Here is an 18,180-nt window from a genome sequence, read left to right as displayed (position 1 = left end):
GCCAATTAATGTCTATGTAATGACCTCATTTTGATGTTGCTGGCATTCACCAACAGCAGCCAGTTGTTGGAGCTTTTGGGGGGAATGAACTCATCATGCAGGAAGCATGAAAAGCAAAGCCTAGTATGTCTGCTCATGGGCTCCCAATGGGACCCCTTACTCAAGGGTACTTAGTCTGATTGAGGGGAATTCACCTGAGGAAGAGATGAGGGTTGAAAAGCGGGTCAGGCAGCATCGAAGGAGCAGGACAGTCAGCATTTTGGGCATTAGCCCTTTATCAGGAATGTCTGCCTGACCTGCTGTGCTTTTCCAGCCCCACACTTTTCAACCCTCATCTCTTCCTCAGGTCAATTCCCTCAATCAGATTGAGTGCCTTTGAGTAAGGGGTCCCACTGGGAACCCATGACCAGACATACCAGGGTTTGCTTCTCATGCTTCCTGCATGATGAGTTCATTCCCCCCCCCCCCCCCCCCCCACCCCGCAAAGCCCCCACATCTGCCTGCTTTTGGGTGAATGCCAGAAACATCAAGATGACGGAATTACATAGACATTAATTGGTAAGTTAAGGACCTCACTTGACAGAGGGGCATAAAAGACATCTGAAGGTCTCCCTACCATGGGCTTAATCAGGGCCCAGATGGGAAAATGGTGGGGTGGGGTTCCTATCAGTAACTAAGCAAAAATGAGAACTGCAGATACTGGAAATCAGAGTCTAGATTAGAGAGGTGCTGGAAAAGCACAGCAGGTCAGCCAGTATCCAAGGAGCAGGAAAATCGATGTCCTGATGAAGAGCTTTTGCCCGAAATGTCGATTTTCCTGTTCCTCGGATACTGTATGACCTACTGTGTTTTTCCAGCTCCACTCTAATCTAGACTTCCTATCAGTAATTGTCCCACCTGGTTGAATGCCACCAAACCCTACTTTTGTCAAAGGGGGTGAGTCTGCACAAGACAGCTGCCTTTTCCTTTGTGCTCTGATATTAAAACCTTCAATATATTTTCACCTGGGGCTCTGTTTCAACAATAACCAGATCACATAGACTTATCACTAGGCAGTTTTTACCCCTCTCCTAAAAATCCCATTTTACCTTGAATTGAAGGAGACAGTTTACAACATAACCGTCTTATACAGGCCAGCTTTTGTGATGTTTTCACATTACACTCCCCCTGCAGGTGGAGGTGAGAATTATAAGGAGATAATCCCCACCAGGGCAAACATAAGCTCAGTGCTTTTGGAGATTCTGCTGTTGGTTAATACATCATAGAAATATAGGAAGAGGCCATTTGGCCCATTGGTCCTGTGCTGTCCAATTAGGCCCAACTTCCTGCTCTATTCCCACGGCCCTACAAATTTTCTCCCTTCAAATATTTAACCAATCCTTTGAAGGTTATTGTGTAATTTGTTCTAAAATATCCTCAGCTTGTCTCTGATCCCTTTGCCAACTATTTGAAGTCTTTGTTCTCTTGTTATGTTCAAATCTTCAGCCAGAAGTGCCAGATGGATGCATATCTGAATCTGCTCCAGTGGTCCCCAGTATCAGACACCAGTCTTCATTCAGTTCAGTTCACTCCATGTGATTTCAAGAAACGAATGGAAGCACTGGACAGTCCATCTTCTGCAGCTGCACCGGCACCACCCCCCACCTTTTCCTCCGCTACATCGATGACTGTATCGGCGCAGCCTCGTGCTCCCATGAGGAGGTTGAACAGTTCATCCACTTTACCAACACCTTCCACCCCGACCTCAAATTCACCTGGACCATCTCAGACTCCTCCCTCCCCTTCCTAGACCTCTCCATTTCTATCTCGGGCGACCGAATCAACACGGACATTTACTATAAACCAACCGACTCCCTCAGCTACCTAGATTACACCTCCTCCCACCCTGCCCCCTGTAAAAATGTCATCCATATTCCCAATTCCTTCTTCTCTGCCGCATCTGCTCCCAGGAGGGCCAGTTCCAATACCGTACAACCCAGATGGCCTCCTTCTTCAAGGACCGCAATTGCCTCCCAGACGTGATCGACGATGCTCTCCACCACATCTGCACAACTTCCCACTCCTCCACCCTTGAGCCCCGCCCCTCCAATCGCCACCAGGACAGAACCCCACTGGTCCTCACCTACCACCCCACCAACCTCCATATACATCGTATCATCCGTCGTCATTTCCGCCACCTCCAAACGGACCCCACCACCTGGGATATATTTCTCTCCCCTCCCCTATCAGCGTTCTGAAAAGTCCACTCCCTCCATGACTCCCTCATCACGTCCACACCCCCCCACCAACCCAACCTCCACTCCCGGCACCTTCCTCTGCAACCGTAAGAAATGCAAAACTTGCGCCCACACCTCCCCCCTTACTTCCCTCCAAGGCCCCAAGGGATCCTTCCATATCCACCACAAATTCACCTGCACCTACACACACATCATTTATTGCATCCGCTGCACCCGATGTGACCTCCTCTATTTTTGGGAGACAGGCCGCATACTTGCGGAACATTTCAGAGAACACCTCTGGGACACCCGGACCAACCAACCCAACCAACCAAACCACCCCGTGGCTCAACACTTCAACTCCCCCTCCCACTCCACCAAGAACATGCAGGACCTTGGACTCCTCCATTGCCAGACCATAGCAACACGACGGTTGGAGGAAGAGCGCCTCATCTTCCACCTAGGAACCCTCCAACCACAAGGGATGAACTCAGACTTCTCCAGTTTCCTCATTTCCCCTCCCCCCACCTTGTCTCAGTCCCAACCCTCAAACTCAGCACCACCTTCCTAACCTGCAATCTTCTTCCTGACCTCTCCGCTCCCACCCCCACTCCAGCCTATCACCCTCACCTTGACCTCCTTCCACCTATCGCATTTCCAACGCCCCTCCCCCAAGACCCTCCTCCCAGCTTTTATCTTAGCCTGCTGGACACACTTTCCTCATTCCTGAAGAAGGGCTCACGCCCGAAATGTCGATTCTCCTGCTCCTTGGATGCTGCCTGACCTGCTGCGCTTTTCCAGCAACACATTTTCAGCACTGGATACCACAAAGGCTATGGGCCTGGACAACATTCCAGCAGTAGTACTGAGGTGTTATGCTCCAGAATTTCCTACTCCCCTAGACAAGCTGTTCCAGTCCAGTTACAACACTGGCATCTACCTGACAATGTGGAAAATTGTCCAAATATGTCTATTACGCAAAAAACAGGATAAATCCAACCCAGCCAATTACTGCCCCATCAATCTACTCTGCATCATCAGTAACCTGATGGAAGGGGTCATCAACACTGTTCAAATAGCATCTGCTCAGCAATAACCTGTGCAGTTGCACCCAGTTTGGATTCCGCCAGGGCCACTCAGCTCCTGATCTCATTATAGTGTTAGTTCAAACGTGGATAAAAGAGTTGCGTTTCAGAAGTTAAGTGCGAGTGACTGCCCTTGACATTCGACTGAGTGTAGCATGAATGGCCTTAGCAAAACTGGAATCAATGGGTATCAGGGGATAAACTGTCGCTGGTTGGAGTCATATCTGGTACATAGGAAGCTGGTTGTGGTTGTTGGAGGTCAGTCATCTCAGCTTCAGGACATCTCTGCAAGAGTTCCTTGTAATAGTGTCCTGACTCAACCATCCTCAGCTGCTTCATCAATGACTTTCCCTCCATCATAACTTCGGAAGTGAGGATGTTGGCTAATGATTACACAATGTTCAGCACCATTCATAACTCCTCAGATACTGAAGCAGTCCATGTTCAAATGCACCAAGTTCTGGACAATATCCAGACTTGAATTGACAAGTGACAAGTAACACACACTAGACAAATGCCAGGCTCTGACTATCACCATTAAGAGACAATCTAACCACCTCTCCTTGACAATCAATGGTGTTACCATCACCCAATCCCCCAATATCAACATCCTGGGGGTTACTATTGACCAGAAAGTCAACTGGACTCATTACAGTGGCTACAAGAGCAGGTCAGTGGCTAGAAATACTGCAGTGAGTAGCTCACCTCCTGACTCCCCAAAGCTTGTCCATCATCGAATTGCTACAGCATGGAAGCAGACAATTCAGCCCATTGACTCCATGCTGACCATCTGAAGAGCATCCCACCCAGACCCACACCCCCGTCCTGTCCCTGTAACCCACATTTTCCATGGCTAATCTGTCTAGCCTGCACATCCCTGAATATTAAAAACAATTTAGCCTGGCTAATCCATCTACCCTGCACATCTATGGATTGTGGGAGGAAACCAGAGCACCTGGAGGAAACCCATGCATCACAGGGAGAATGTGCAAACTCCACACAGTCAGTTGCCTGAGGGCAGAAACAAGCCTGGGTCCCTCGTGCTGTGATCCCTTCTACAAGGCACAACTCAGGAGTGTGATGGAATACTCCACACTTGCCTGGATGGATACAGCTCCAGCAACACTCAAGAAACCTTATACAATCCAGGACAAAGCAGCCTACTTGATTGGCGCTATATCCACAAGCATCTACTCCCTCCACCACCAGTGCTCTGTCGTACTATCTACGATGCACTGCAGAAATTTGCCAAAGGTCCTCAGACTGTACCTTCCAAACCCATAACCATCTTAATCCAGAAGGACAACAGTAGCAGATACATGGGAACACCAGCTCTGGCATGTTCCCCTCCGAGCCACTCACCATCCTGATTTGGAAATATATTGCCATTCCTTCACTGTTAATGGGTCAAAGTCCTGGAATTCCTTCCCTCAGGGCATTGTGGGTCAACCCACAGCAGGTGGACTGCAGCGGTTCCAGAAGGCAACTCACCCTCACCTTCTCAAGAGCAACTAGGGATGGGCAATAAATGCTGGCCAGCCAGTGATGCCTATGTCCCACAAAGGATAAAAAAGACTCCTCGTAGTGTTCTCTGCTATAAGAACAATCCCAGCTTCTCTAGTTTATCTAATACCGAAACAAGAACAGAAATTGCTAGAGAAACTCAATAGCGCTGGCAGCATCTGTGGAGAGAAAACAGAATCAATGTTTCCAGTTTAGTGACCCTTCTTCAGAATAGCTACAGCTAATGAGTTGAGAAGGGCCCAATGTTTTTTTCTTTTAGTGTGTTCTGTTTCTAGAGGCACAGGCATTACCTACAGCAAACCTCAAATCGGTAGGTGAGACCCAAGGACCAACACCTTGTGACCATCAGGCTTCTGGCTTTGTACATGTGCAGTTCTGAGGCCCCCATAATCCTGTTACAAATTAATATCTTTATTAACTAATGGAAGTGTTAAATCTTGTCTTGGTCGCTACCTTAGCCACACCCCAGGATACACAATGATATAGGCATCATGGCCATCAATCCAAATGCGACCCATCTGCCGATGTTGTACCACCTCCACACGGAATGTGTTGGTGAACCTTCTGGAAGATACACAAAAACAAATTAAATTGTAGAAAATATTACATTTTTAACACAATGAAGGCCAGTCATTGTCCTTGTACAGGCAACCACAATCAGCAGTACGTACACAGCAATATACCATCAATGCTAAATGAAGTACATCTTCCATTCTTTTAGTTTATTGATGGTGACATAGGAGGAGGAGGGGGCTAGAATACAAATATAGAATACAAAACATACGAATTTTTCGTCAAATGGTAACCCAAGGGCTGTTACATTCACAATAGACAAATTGGAGTGTTGTGTTAAGAGCTAATGTGTAACTTTAAGTTGAATTTGCATTTTATATTTTATTTATTAAGTCAGGGTGACATGGTTTAGGTTCACCTTATCTTTGCACTATGAATGATATCAGAGAATCTGGAGATTTATTCTGTTTACATGCATTTCACTGAGATTTTAAACTATTGGGGTAAATAATTCAGTGTATTTGAGAACAAATAAAACCCTACTTTCACCGAGTGGCTGGAGTCTATACATGCATAGAAATGAAACAATCCAAGATGATTTAGTTTGTGTGGGAGTGCCAGAGGTTTGAGGCAAGGCAGCTGGATCGCTGAATCTAGGAACTTGGTATTTGTTCTAAAGTTTAAAGTAATACCAAGTTTAGTTTGCAGTTTGTTTCAGGTGTCTCGGGGAGACATCCGATAAAAGCAAAAGGCATCTAAAGCATCTACTACATAGAAAATCATCATGAGAAAATTGGTTGCAACTGTCCCAGTTGGAGTGTGAGCAGAGAGCTTTAGTGTGAAGATAGTTCTCACTGAAGTTTGAGTATTGTAAGGTGTGATGAAACTGTGACATTTATGTGTATACATATCCTAATAATATTTCCTGCAAGTTTGGCTACTTGGAATTTTAATTTAAGCATATAGGTTTGTCTGGGTATTTGGAATTTTAAAGAAAATTGTTGGAAAAGCTCAGCAGGTTTGGCAGCATCTGTGCAGAGAAATCAGAGTTATAGTTTCAGATCCAGTGAGTCTTCTTCAGAACCGGACCTGAACTATTAACTCTGATTTCTTCCTACAGATGCTGCCAGGCCTGCTGAGATGTTCCAACAATTTCTGTTTTTATTTCTGATTTACAGCTCCTGCAGTTTTTTTAGTTTTTATTTGGAATCAATAATTAGTATCTGAAACTACAATACCCATGATTCCAAGAGGGAGGAAGTTACCCAGGGTTCCTAGGGAGAGAAACTCATCAGGTGCTCAGAAGTCTTTTAGTGAAGTAAGATGCGAGCAGGATTCCTAAAAAAGGAAGTTTAACATAATGAGATTATCATAGATTGAGAAGTTATGATTGATCCCGGATTGAGATGTTGGAATGCAGTCAGTTTTTTTAAAGTTTTTAAAAACAAACTAGCAAAAGAATTGAAGCTGTTTCAGGAATAGTATAGCAATAGAAGTTAAGTCAGGAGCATAATATTAATAATTTAGAAAAGTTATCTGGAGTTCCAGCAGATGAGTAGAAATTTTAAGTATTTTAAGCCCATCAAAGTATTAAAAAGAAACAGTCACTCCCTCTGTGGGGAATGAGCTGGACTGGGTCTTGCTAGAAGTACAGTGTTAGATGTTCTTAGAGTTTTAACAATGTTTGGAAGCTATACAGGATATATTGATTCTGATACAAAGCCCAGTTTCTGTTCAATCTATAAACAGTGCTCGACTTTTATCATCTGTTTAAAATCCTTTCAATCTGTGCTATACAGGAACAGGTTTTTTTTTAGAAGAATACAGCGCAGTACAGGCCCTTCGGCCCTCGATGTTGCGCCGATCAAGCCCACCTAACCTACACTAACCCACTATCCTCCGTATACCTATCCAATGCCCGCTTAAATACCCATAAAGAGGGAGAGTCCACCACTGCTACTGGCAGGGCATTCCATGAACTTACGACTCGCTGAGTGAAGAACCTACCCCTAACATCAGTCCTATATCTACCCCCCCTTAATTTAAAGCTATGCCCCCTTGTAATAGCTGACTCCATACGTGGAAAAAGGTTCTCACTGTCAACCCTATCTAACCCTCTAATCATCTTGTACACCTCTATCAAGTCACCCCTAAACCTTCTTTTCTCCAATGAAAACAACCCCAAGTGCCTCAGCCTTTCCTCATAGGATCTTCCTACCATACCAGGCAACATCCTGGTAAACCTCCTCTGCACCCGTTCCAGTGCCTCCACATCCTTCCTATAGTATGGCGACCAAAACTGCACACAATATTCCAGATGCAGCCGTGCCAGAGTCTTATACAACTGCAGCATGACCTCAGGACTCCGGAACTCAATTCCTCTACCAATAAAAGCCAGTACGCCATATGCCTTCTTCACTGCACTATTTACCTGGGTGGCAACTTTCAGAGATCTGTGTACATGGACACCAAGATCCCTCTGCTCTTCCACACTACCAAGTATCCGACCATTAGCCCAGTACCCCATCTTTTTGTTACTATTACCAAAGTGAATCACCTCACACTTAGCTACATTGAACTCCATTTGCCACCTTTCTGCCCAGCTCTGCAGCTTCTCTATATCCCGCTATAACCTGCCACATCCTTCCTCACTGTCTACAACTCCTCCGACTTTCGTATCATCCGCAAACTTACTCACCCAACCTTCTAACCCTTCCTCCAGGTCATTTATAAAAATGACAAACAGCAATGGTCCCAAAACAGATCCTTGCGGAACACCGCTAGTGACGGCACTCCAAGATGAACCTTTGCCATCAACTACTACCCTCTGTCTTCTTCCAGCCAGCCAATTCCTAATCCAAACCTCCAACTCACCCTCACAAGGGTTTATCTTCAGTTCTGTTAATAAACATTTTTATTGTTAAACTAAAGACTGCAACATTGAGTGCTTATGTTTAGTAAAAGATCATTTCAGCCACAAAAATAAAAAGAAGTTATGATCTATCCAACCAGATTCCTGTCAGGATCGGACTTACTTCGTATTAACTTGAGCTGGGGCCAATCGATCATAATAAAGCATATGGTTGAGATAAAAGTAGTGTGAAGATCAACTTTTTTCTGATGTCTATAATTAAATCTTTCCAGACTTTCATTCTGTCGAGTGTAACACGGATAATTTTATTATTTCTTGTTTAAGAATAATTTTATTCCTGTGTTAAAAGCACACTGACAGCCTCTTGTAAATGTGTTCTGTACCTAACCTCCATAGTTTGAAACAAAATAAAGTTAGGGTCTAACAAGCCAGGTTTCATTCTGAGATTTGAGCTGAACAGTAATAACATCAATTGGAATTATAACTGTCAGTTTAATGTTTCATCTGTGCCTCCAACAAAGCTATATTACATCCTGTGCATGAATTAAAAGTACTTTAGTTTGGCTTGGACCATCACCTGTTCCTCAGAGTCAAGAATTTTATCAACTGAGCCAATCTCATAGTGTTTAACCAGCATTCAAATATTATTGGACTTCCAAATGATATAATGCCATAAAACACTGCTTTTTCATTGTTAATGGATCTCTATTGCTATTGTTGATCTGTCATCATCACAGGTCTTTTGCAGTTTGCAGAAGTCCACTGCCATCACATGGCATCAGGGATAAATCTGACAATGTTTCTGGAAGATCAGGTCTACACCACAGAACCAGGCTGATCAAGCAAACTATTCTGGCATTTGTGAACTACGTGAGTGTCCTTTGGCTCAATTTCATCTGACTGTACCATTGTACACTTCTACTCTTCCTATCTTGTATGCTTATGTAGTTTTCCCCTAACTGTGTCTATGCTACTCATCTCAACTTGTCTTTTTGGGAGCTGTTCCTATGTTTTAAACATTATGGGTAAAGAAATTACACATAAGTTCTTAGCGACTGTCTTATGTTTGACTGCACCAACAGCTTGAAACAATGGACTGAATTTTCGCATGTGCAGTTAAAATGTGGTGCCCAGTCTGTCATGTCCCAGGATTAGGGTTCCCTCTGCCGTGCACACACTCCAAGGGTCCTTGCATAGCAAGTGGCATGCCAATATAATTCGCAGCATTAACCTTCAGTCCTGGAAGATGCAACCGTGCACAGTCCTCCAAAAAAAAAGAACAGTGCCCAGGATGTATTTGGTCATGCAATCTTCCATTTTTCACTTCTAATCTCATAACCGTGATGTCTTGAGCACTATATTTCTTTCACACGTTCGTATTTACTTGAAGAACATGCAGTGGCTTTGCAGTGTAAGCTTCTGGTGCGTGTGGCAGCTCTGGTGTTGATGAAGCGTGGTGCCATCCCGTGCCATATCTGCCCATTGTCTGACTGACTGTTCAGTGCTCCCACTGCCACAAGCTGTCTGCCTCTCCCTCTGTGATAAATTCAGAGTGAAGTAGCAGAGAGTGACAGCGTGTAGCTGAACACACAAGAACCTGTGTGTTAAGCAAGCGATGTTATCCAACCAGAGACCGATGGGCTCCAGGTAAATGCTAAAGTAAATGAGCATGATGAAAACAAGTTAAGAGTGATAAGATCCACGTTAGCACTAAAGCATCCTGTGTTCATGCATAAGATCTGAGGCTGCCTCTATGCATAAAGTGACCATGCAGAAGCATGCATTTGATGGGTGTCCATCTGGTCTAAAGTAGTTGAAAGCCTGAGGTGATATGTAGTTAGTCCAAGACCAGGGTTGATGTTCAAGTGAGGACTGTTGTTCGCCAATGTGCTGTGGTGAGATTGAAGGAATGGAGGTGGAAGAACACTTTGCAAGGACACTCTGCCGAGGAAGCAGTTGCCTGATGGCCAGGTCAAACGGTTAGTGCGTTGCAGTTTTGATTAGATTAGATTACTTACAGTGTGGAAACAGGCCCTTCGGCCCAACAAGTCCACACTGACCCTCCGAAGAGCAACCCACCCAGACCCATTCCCCTATACCTAACACTAACCTGCACATTTTTGGATTGTGGGAGGAAACCGGAGCACCCGGAGGAAACCCATGCAGACATGGGGAGAATGTGCAAACTCCACACAGACAGTTGCCTGAGGCGGGAATTGAACCCGGGTCTCTGGCGCTGTGAGGCAGCAGTGCTAACCACTGTGCTACTGTGTTGCCCAGCTGCCACCGTGCCGCCCAGTTTTGTTTTATCTGTCAGGTGTTTGTGCATCTCATCTCTTTGTGGAGAGGAGCATTCAAAGTGCAATGTAAATTGAGTGAGTCGGGTTTTTAATGAAACTCAAATCCATGGAAATAAGGTAGTTCCGACTCAATGGCGTGATTCTGAAGTCACCACTCAAGGCTTAAAGGGAAAATTTATGCGTTTTTCTAAAACATCTGATCATTTTTATTCTTTCATGCTTTGTCACATTTCTCGTGATTAGTCGTAGAGTCGTACAACAGGGACACAGACCATTCAATCCACCTTGACCAATGCTGACCAGATTTCCCAAACAAAACTAGTCCCATTTGCTGCATTTGATCCATATCCTTCTAAACCTTTCCTCATCATTTACCTGTCCAAATATCTTTTAAATGTTGTAACTGTACTTGCATCAACCACTTCTTCTGGCAATTCATTCCATATTTAAATGACCCTGAATGTAAAAAAGTTGCCCTCGTGTCCCTTTAAATTATGTCCTCTACAATGGAAAATTCTGTGCATAATTCTATGTCTACTTAATCTAACTCTTTCACAATTTGAACGTACTCAAAGAAATCAAATTGTAGACTAGATTAGGTTCAACGCAACAACAAATTATAAAAAGGCTTTCTCTGATTACCTCAGTCATTTCTCCAAGATTTTCCAATACATTCTAAGGTTGGATGATTGAGGATTCTTCGGCCTTCTTTGCAATGAGGCAGATAATGGCCCTCACTGCTGTAGATAGCAAGTCAACCCACTGTGCAAGTCAAGGTTAGCAGCAGCACGTCACTTGAGGAACGGTTGGCTGCTTGACCATGCAATCATGATGTAAGTAACCTCAGTAAAGTGAAACAAAGAAAATCTATGTTTACCTGTCACATTTACACGAACAAACTGGCCCACTGTGGTTACAGCTCCTTGTGTTGCTTGACATTGGTAAAAGCCGCTCGTACTCAGCTCAACAGGAGTAACAGTGTGTATCACTGACATCTTCATTTCCCTGTCCTGAAGAGAATAACTTATGTTTGGATAATGAGTCCTTCCAGTCACTGGCTGACAAAGATTTCCATACATCTTACACCAGTGAGCCTCAGGCAGTTGTACTTCATTAACACAGAACTGAACTGTACAATTCAAGGTTAGACTATCTCCAACACTGTAATTAAAAACTGCCCTCTGGTGCAGTATCGAGAGAGAGCAGGCAGTTTTTGTATTTTCTGAAAGAGAGAACAATCAGGACATTCTGTTATATATATATTTCTATAATTTCACTACTTGCCTTAGTTGTAATATTACATTATAGACTCATAATCTATAAAGCCAGTTCAGGAAAATCAAGTTCAAATCCCACAATGGCAGTTTGAGAAATTATACAAATATTAGAAAATGCTGGAAAACCTCAGCCGGCCTGGGCAGCATCTGTGGAGAATCTAAAGAATGGTCACTGGACCCAAAACATTAAATTTACTTTCTCTCCATAGATATTACTGAAATTCTCCAGCAGTTTCTGATTTCCAGCATCTACAGTTCTTTGGATTTTTGAGAATTTATATTCTGCTTTTAAAAAGAATCTGTAAATAAAACAACTGTAAAAGACACAAATTAATATTGATCATAAAAACCTAACAGCTTTAGTGAAATCCTTGAGGACAAGAAAAATCACCTCCTTATCTGATCTGGCTTAAATATGACTCCAAGTCCCATAGCTCAGGCTCCAAAATTGGCCTGGAGTCTGCAGGAACTGATAAGTTTCCATGATACTGCTATGTGGAAACCTGGAGAAAATCATAGAGATATTCAAAAGGATCTTTTTTTTTAGAATCCTCTTTAAATATTTGATATAAAAATATCAAAAATCAGGGGGAAAAGGTTATTTGGCTGATGACCAAGCATCATTCAATTGGATAGTAAGTCTTTTTCCTACCATGTGGAGCAGAAAGGCACAAGAATGGACCTGTAGGGCAGGGGTTGTTCTTGTGATAAAATGTCCAGAAAAGATTTACAAGGATGTTGCCAGGGCTGGAGGATTTGAGCTACAGGGAGAGATTGAATAGGCTGGGACTGTTTTCCCTATAGTGTCAGAGGTTGAGTGACCTTATAGAGGTTTATAAAATAATGAAGGGCATGGATAGGGTAAATAGCCAAATCTTTTCCCTGGGGTGGGCAAATTCAAGAACTAGAGTTCATAGGTTTATGGTGAGATGGGAAAGATATAAAAGGAACCTAAGGGGCAACTTTTTCATGGTGGTGTGTATGTGGAATGAGCTGCCAGAGGAAGTGGTGGAGGCTGGTACAATTGCAATATTTAAAAGGCATCTGGATGGGTATATGAATAGGAAGTGTGTGGAGGGTTATGGGCTGGGCACTGGCAGATTGGACTAGATTGGGTTGGGATATCTGGTCAGCATGGACGAATTGGACCGAAGGATCTGTTTCATCTGTACATCTGTATGACTCTATGACTCTATTTAACCCCAACTAGAAATTCTACCCTTAGCAGAAGGTGTGGATTTTTCACTGCCCTCTGAAGTTGCATCTGGATCACTTGGAATGGATAATTAATTCCAGTCTTGACAGCAACATCTACATCCCATAATGAAATAAACATGTTAGAAATTATGCAACATTTTACTTAAAATCTGATCAAACTAAATGTAAGTATTTCATTTGTGTGATGTGAGTGATCCAATGGTGACACCCTTTAACCCATTGGTCTTGTAATATCCTTTGGTTTCACCCTGATCTAATAGTCTTGCATTGACCTGCTGCTTACATGTACATCATGAGTGAATTACCACTATGTGGTGTCAGAGTGCTTAACTGGCATATGTAAAGGAGCTTTATTTTGTACCTGACCTGAAAACATTTTATGCTGGTACTGGTTTCCTGAATGAGATTACTGTGCTAACTGCCATACCTTGATCAGCACAAATGTTCACAGAACTAAATGGGTATGTCTATACAGAAAGCAATCCTTACCAAATACGTTCACAATAATCGAGTGTCCCTGTGATTCCACACCATTTTGTTGAGCATGACAGGAATATATGCCACTGTCGGCCAAGGTAACAGAAGGGACTGTGAAAACCACTAGTAACATTCTTTCAGTGTTTTCAGAAGAATGTGAATTGAGCTGCTGATTCTTTGAACTATTCAGTCGCTGACAGGTGTTCATAAGTATCTTACACCAGTAAGTCACAAGAAGATCTTGAGGGCAGAACAGAACTGTACAATTCAGTGTTAGACTGTCTCCAACACTACAGTTTAACTTAGCTCTGGGGTATCCTACTTTTACTGAACAGGTGGATGTAGTGTTTTCTGAAAGAGAGGACAAACAAGATCATATATTTGTATAATTTCAAAATTGTAATCAAGCGAAAGGCACAAACAATCTTTTCTTAATAAAACAGTTCTGTTATTGTTAATCCATTTTAAAGCTAAGAGGAGAGAGATTTTAAAAAGACATAAGGCAAATAATCACAGACAGTGATTCGTGTGTGAAATGAACTTCCTGAGGAAGTGACAGATGCTAACAATTACAATATTTAAAAGACATTTGGATAGATATGTGCATAGGAAAGGTTTGGAGGGATATGGGCCAGGTGCAGGCAGGTGGGACTAGCTTAGTTTGGGATTGTGTTCGGCATGGACTGGTTTGACTAAAGGGTCTGTTTCTGTACTGTATGACTCCATCACTCTATGATTATGGACTTTTGTCCCTGTATTAAAATTTAGATGTGACTCACAATCAACATAAAATATTAGCCACTCAAAATTGGCCAAGATAATTGACAATCCTTATAGTCAAAGGCTGTTACCATGGGATAAAGAGAGAATAGCTGCTGACAGGTAACAAATATAAATATACATATTTTATATATATCTAAATACTTATATATAATATGTATATATATATATATATATATATTCATTCATACGCTATATATATATTCATTCATATACTATATATATATATATATATATATATTCTGCATCTGAAAATCCTGTTCGTAATCATGCATTGGTGACCATCCCTTTTAACTGTCCAGGCCTCAATCCCTCCCTCACTGAAGCTTTTGGTTCTTTTTTTAAGCTCTCTTTCCTCCACTTAGACACTCCTTAAAGCCTTATGTCCGTCTCCAACCTAGCCATTATTTCCTTCCATGACTCTGTGTCAAATTTTCTTTGATAACATTCCTGTGAACTACAATAGAATGGCTTGCCACGCTAAAGGCTCCACATGAATACAAGCTGTTGTTATTGTGGTTGTTTCCCAAGTACGGGGACCGTTGAGTGAAACGTGAAGGAATATATGAGAGAAGAGATTCTTCCTGAAAGATCTAAACTTGTTGGACTGATGCACTTCTTTAGTGAAAATTGAAGGAGCATTGCTGTAAGTTGAGAAGGTCATCAAGACTGACCGTCACGAGGACATAGCCACAGAGGTAACCCCCATTCTGATGGTTTTACTGTGGATTGTTAACACACGATAAATGAGAGGTGCAAACAGTACAAGGTGTGAGTTGGTGCCTACTGTCACAGGAGGTTTCAGTGATAAGTTAGAGCATTACCCTGAAGGGAAATATGATTGAGAAGGAGAATTTTGCAGTCAATACACTTTGGAGAAAGAACTGACAATGGATATTGATGAAGACACTGGGAGAGCAGGACTTAGTATGGGATAAGATGGAGGTGTGGCCTGAATTGGAATATTGGTAGGATGGACCTTCAAAGGCAAATGAGAAGAGTTTGAAAAATTCAGGTGTGGAGGAGACAAACATATCGAAATTAGAAGGGCAAAGGGAGTTGATGGTGGGGAGATAATTCAAGTGGTTTGAAGCTTGGCTGAAAGTCAAATCAAGGTTATACACCATTGGATTCTACCTGATCATAAGATGGAATTGATGACTACTATGGAAATCCCGAAGCTCGAAAATATAGAATTGACCTTTTGATAATAAGTTGTTATGGTTCATTCAGGATGTGATGTTGCACAAGTACGCAACCAGTTCTTACGTTGAGTGAAGCTATGAACTATGTGTGAAAACTGAACCTTGGCTTACAAATAATGTTTCTGAGGGCCAGCATAGAGTCCAGGAACTGGAGAAGACCAAATAAATCTGAAAGTGCAGGGAGAGAGATTATTATGTGAGAATGCTGCTGCTACTCTGCAACTAACAGAAGGAATGACTTTAATAGTGGAAGGCTGGCTGTGCCTTGGAGAAAGAAGGTCAGAAGTCAGATGACACCAGGTACAGTCCAACAGATTTATTTGAAATCACAACCTGATGTTCCCTGATGAAGGAACAGCGCTCCAAAAGCTTGTGATTTCAAATAAACCTGTTGGGCCACAATCTGGAGTTGCCTGACTTCTGACCTTGTCCACTCCAGTCCAACACCAGCACCTCCACATCTTGGAGAAAGAAGACTGAGGACAGCTGATGGAGATAAGTACTTCAGTATAATTAGGGGGAGAGGCAAGGATCTGTTAGCCCAGGCACCCAGATAACGTTCTGGAGATCTGGATTCAATTTTGAATTCAATTTTTAAAAATGTAATGGTGACCATGAATCCATTGTTGATTGTCGGAAAAACCCATCTAGTTCACTATTGACTTTTAGGGGAGGAAATTGGCCATCCTCACCTGGTCTGGCCTACGTGACTCCAGACCCATAGAAATGTGGTTAACTCTTAACTGCCCTCTTGGCAATTAGGGATGGGCAATAAATGCTGCCTAGCCAGTGATACCCTCAACGGTGAATGAATAAAGAAAAAAGAATTTGGTAGTTGGGGGTGAATGGCCTGTTACTCCACTAAATGCTGCTTATAATACTTCTGAGGCAATGATGGAACTTTGATATGGAAACCTACTTGAACAGTGAAGATTGAGGGAGAACAGAGAGCAGCACTGTGTTATTACTCAGGAATAAGCAAGTGCCAAGCCTCTTTTGAGTAAAGTGTCTTTTTCCACAATGGCAGTAATGAGCTATAAAGAGAATATGATTGAATTGTAAGACTGTTGTGGAAGCACAGTCATTGAAAGAGGAGTGAAGGCAAGATAAGGAGAAAGAAAAGAAACAAAGAATTTAGATGTTAACATATTAGTGAATCAAGGTAAAAATGAACAAGTGTAAACAGATGCCTTTTGCAGATGCTGAGAACAGGGTGAACATATAGAGTGGAAGGTGACTCATCCTCTTAATTTCCCTTTCTCCTTCACTTCTCTGTGGTTTTCACAACTCTTCCATTATTAAATAATGCAAAATTTACATTTCTCTACTTTTTTTTACATTTTCAAGGCATTCCAAACTGTTTCACAAATCTTGAAGCACTAGAAGTGTAGTCACTATTGTAATATATCGATTTGCACAGAACAGGATTCCACAAACTGGATTGTGATAATAACCAAATAATTATTGAGGGATATATATTGACCAGGACTTTCAGAATAATTCCCATGCTCCTCTTTGAAATTGTGTCTGCTTTGATGAAGAGTCATCTAGACTCAAAACGTTAGCTTGCTCTCTCTCCATGGATGCTGCCTGACCCACTGTGATTTACAGCAATTTTTGTTTTCAGTACAGATTCCAGCCTCTGCAGTAATTTGTTTCTATCTTTATTGATTGCTTGAAAAAAGGGAATATTAAATATATTTAATGAGCTTCCATCTGTAGAAACCACAGAATGTCCCTGTTCCTGTTTCAGGTCTACCTGACCCTCCCTCATCCTGTGATCCAGGATCAGAAATAGGAACAGAAAATAATGGCCAACAAAGCTGTAGTGTGAACTGGTGACAATTAACACAAGCCACTTTTTTTTAACGAAGTCAGTAAAGAAACACCATTGCTTTTAGTCCCCTTTACATTTCTTCTGCCTTCCTGTGGATATATGTGAATGCTGAAAATGTGTTGCTAGAAAAGCGCAGCAAGTCAGGCAGCATCCAAGGAGCAGGAGAATCGACGTTTCGGGCATGATCCCCTCTTCAGGAAAGCAAATTGTTTATTTGAAAAGTAAGACATTGCAGATGCTGAAGCAAACACAGACAATAGAGAAACACAGAGACACATTTTCAGAACATTCTGAAGAAGGGTCACTTTGGACTCTGAAGCATTCACTCTGTTCCACAGATGCTACCAGACCTGTTGAGTTTCTCCAGCTTTCCCTTTGTTTGTTTCTTTCCATATTTACTGTCACAATTTGTTATTCTTTCAAAAATAATTTCAATGTGACTTGGGCTCAAGTGGCTTTAAATAACAAACTTTACTAAATTGAACAATTGGTCTGGTACAACTGTTCGACAGTTGGCGTTAAATGACAAGCAATTAATGCAAACAGGTCATGCTGTCGCTTTCAACATCATTTAGTTTGATCATCACAGACAGCCTTCAAAGCTAAGGATTTCCCAACTCATCACTGAGAACACTAAGTTTTGGATGGAAAATGTTTTATCTTAATACAAGTGAGCTGCCAGTGGAAGTGATAGAGGAAGGTACAAATTCAACATTTAAAAGGGATCTGGATGGTTACATGAATAGGAAGGTTTTAAAGGGATATGGGCCAAATTCTGGCAAATGGGACTAGATAAATTTAAGATATCTGGTCAGCATGGATGAGTTGGGTCAGTTTCTGTGCTATACACCTTTGACTCTATTCACCTGCACTGGC

The 18,180-nt window shown here is 42.3% G+C and overlaps 1 protein-coding gene across 7 annotated transcripts in view; it reads right to left on the bottom strand.

The window, feature by feature from the left end:
- Nucleotides 1-18,180, bottom strand: part of LOC140453522 (protein FAM110C-like) — a 163,988-nt gene that overhangs the window by 1,744 nt on the left and 144,064 nt on the right. For 6 of the 7 annotated variants that reach the window (XR_011952414.1, XR_011952415.1, XM_072548274.1 and 3 more), the window contains 3 exons: nucleotides 13,495-13,833; nucleotides 11,388-11,732; nucleotides 5,279-5,389 (listed from right to left, as the gene is read on the bottom strand). Coding sequence is in view for 5 of the 7 variants with exons in the window: in XM_072548274.1 (XP_072404375.1) it covers nucleotides 5,280-5,389; nucleotides 11,388-11,732; nucleotides 13,495-13,833 (794 nt within the window). In the remaining 2 variants the exon portion in view is untranslated. The remainder of the gene's footprint in view (nucleotides 1-5,278; nucleotides 5,390-11,387; nucleotides 11,733-13,494; nucleotides 13,834-18,180) is intronic. The other variant, XM_072548271.1, reaches the window with a different exon arrangement.

Source organism: Chiloscyllium punctatum, chromosome 27, assembly GCF_047496795.1.
Source record: "Chiloscyllium punctatum isolate Juve2018m chromosome 27, sChiPun1.3, whole genome shotgun sequence".
NCBI classification, from domain to species: Eukaryota; Metazoa; Chordata; class Chondrichthyes; order Orectolobiformes; family Hemiscylliidae; genus Chiloscyllium; species Chiloscyllium punctatum.
The sequence above is the reverse complement of the archived record's forward strand: the minus strand, read 5'-3'. Positions and strand labels throughout refer to the sequence as shown.